Below are 1,473 nucleotides of genomic sequence, written 5' to 3'. Positions count from 1 at the left end.
GTCCATCCCTTTATGACCACAAAACCGTTACTAGCGTGGTGTACCTAATAAAGTGGCCGGTGAGTGTATATATATTTTTTAACTCTGAGTGGATCTACATGGAGTTCAGCTGTTCTCTATGGCTGAAACCTGCTTACCTCGGGGGAACATAAACATCCTAATTTTTTCTTCAGAGCTCAGACCTGATGCATGGTTCAGTTGGACCAGTCACCCCGTCCCAGTCCCCCGCACAGAATCAGAACTCCGAGCTCAGCTCCCCGCAGCTCATTGTTTTCACTAAAACTGACTACAAACTACAGACACTAAACTACACCCTAAGTGTAAAATCCAAACCTGTGTAACTAACGAAGGACTGCTGTGCTTCGACCCATCCTACTCTACTCTGATTGGGTAAAACTATGACTATGACTCATTATTTGTTGAAAAACACGTCAGTTTACCGTAATCCTTTGTTATCCACCGCAACAAATGTAAAATTTTTTTTTATTTTATTATTTTATTTGTTACAGATGATGAAAATCAGTCATGTGAATAGAGAACTTCAATCCCCTCCAAAAAATTCAAGGACTTTCAAGGACAAGTGTAATTTTTGGCTGTTTTCACAAATTTTYCAGGGCCTTGAAATCATTTTTTTCAAATTCACAAACTTTCAAGAATTTCAAGGACCCGTGGGAACCCTGAGTTCGAAGTCTCTGCTTTTCACTCGAGAGTCAGAGAGGGCGGATCTTAACAGGTAAAGTTTTTTCTTTCTTCCTAAACTTTATTTAGGTCAGCTAGCATTGACAACGCTCTGTGGGTGACGTGATCGGCTCGCGACACGGAGAGGCACGCATAATGCCGCAACACAACGAATCGATAATGAAATTCGTTGCCAACGCTTTTAATAATCGATTTTTATCGATTTTATTGATTCGTTGTTGCAGCCCTACTCTCTACAAATATAAAATTAAAAGATAAAATCTCAATATTTAGAAAATTTTGCTAAATTTAAATCATTTTATTTGTTGTTTTTGCTTACAACTTGGCAAAGCTGAAGTGAAACAGTGTGTTCATCTCAGCAACGTGAATTTTACTTTTTGCAATAAGCTTTTAATATTGTCTTTCCAATAATATATTTGTATTGATCACAAAAATGTTATGTCACGGGTTCTTTAAGCTTTCAATGCCAAAAATATCTGTTTGGCAGAAGATGCCTCACCTTCCAGGGTCGGTCGGTGCTGAGAGGATCTTCCACGTCACCGTCCACCTCACTAGTCGACACCCAGGTGTCATAGCTTTAAAAAAAACATACAATAGTAAAGAGTCAGCGCATTCTACAAATTTGCTGCTGAACCAAAAAAAGCAAAATATGCCTTGAAAATGTGATTTTGTGCTTTATTTATCATTATTAATTAAAAAAAATATATCAAAAACGTATAAAATTGTTTAAATAAACACAAAAAAACATTTAAAATAAAGTGCTATATATTCTAC

General features: G+C 36.9%; 1 protein-coding gene across 1 annotated transcript in view; it reads right to left on the bottom strand.

The window, feature by feature from the left end:
- Window positions 1–1,473, bottom strand: part of smarcc1a (SWI/SNF related BAF chromatin remodeling complex subunit C1a) — a gene marked incomplete at both ends in the record, with an annotated part of 16,944 nt that overhangs the window by 11,697 nt on the left and 3,774 nt on the right. The window contains 1 exon segment of the mRNA XM_014021385.1: window positions 1,199–1,274. Coding sequence (XP_013876839.1) covers window positions 1,199–1,274 — 76 coding nt within the window.

The sequence above is a fragment of the Austrofundulus limnaeus genome, unplaced genomic scaffold (genome assembly GCF_001266775.1).
Source record: "Austrofundulus limnaeus strain Quisiro unplaced genomic scaffold, Austrofundulus_limnaeus-1.0 Scaffold290, whole genome shotgun sequence".
NCBI classification, from domain to species: domain Eukaryota; kingdom Metazoa; phylum Chordata; class Actinopteri; order Cyprinodontiformes; family Rivulidae; genus Austrofundulus; species Austrofundulus limnaeus.
The sequence above is the reverse complement of the archived record's forward strand: the minus strand, read 5'-3'. Positions and strand labels throughout refer to the sequence as shown.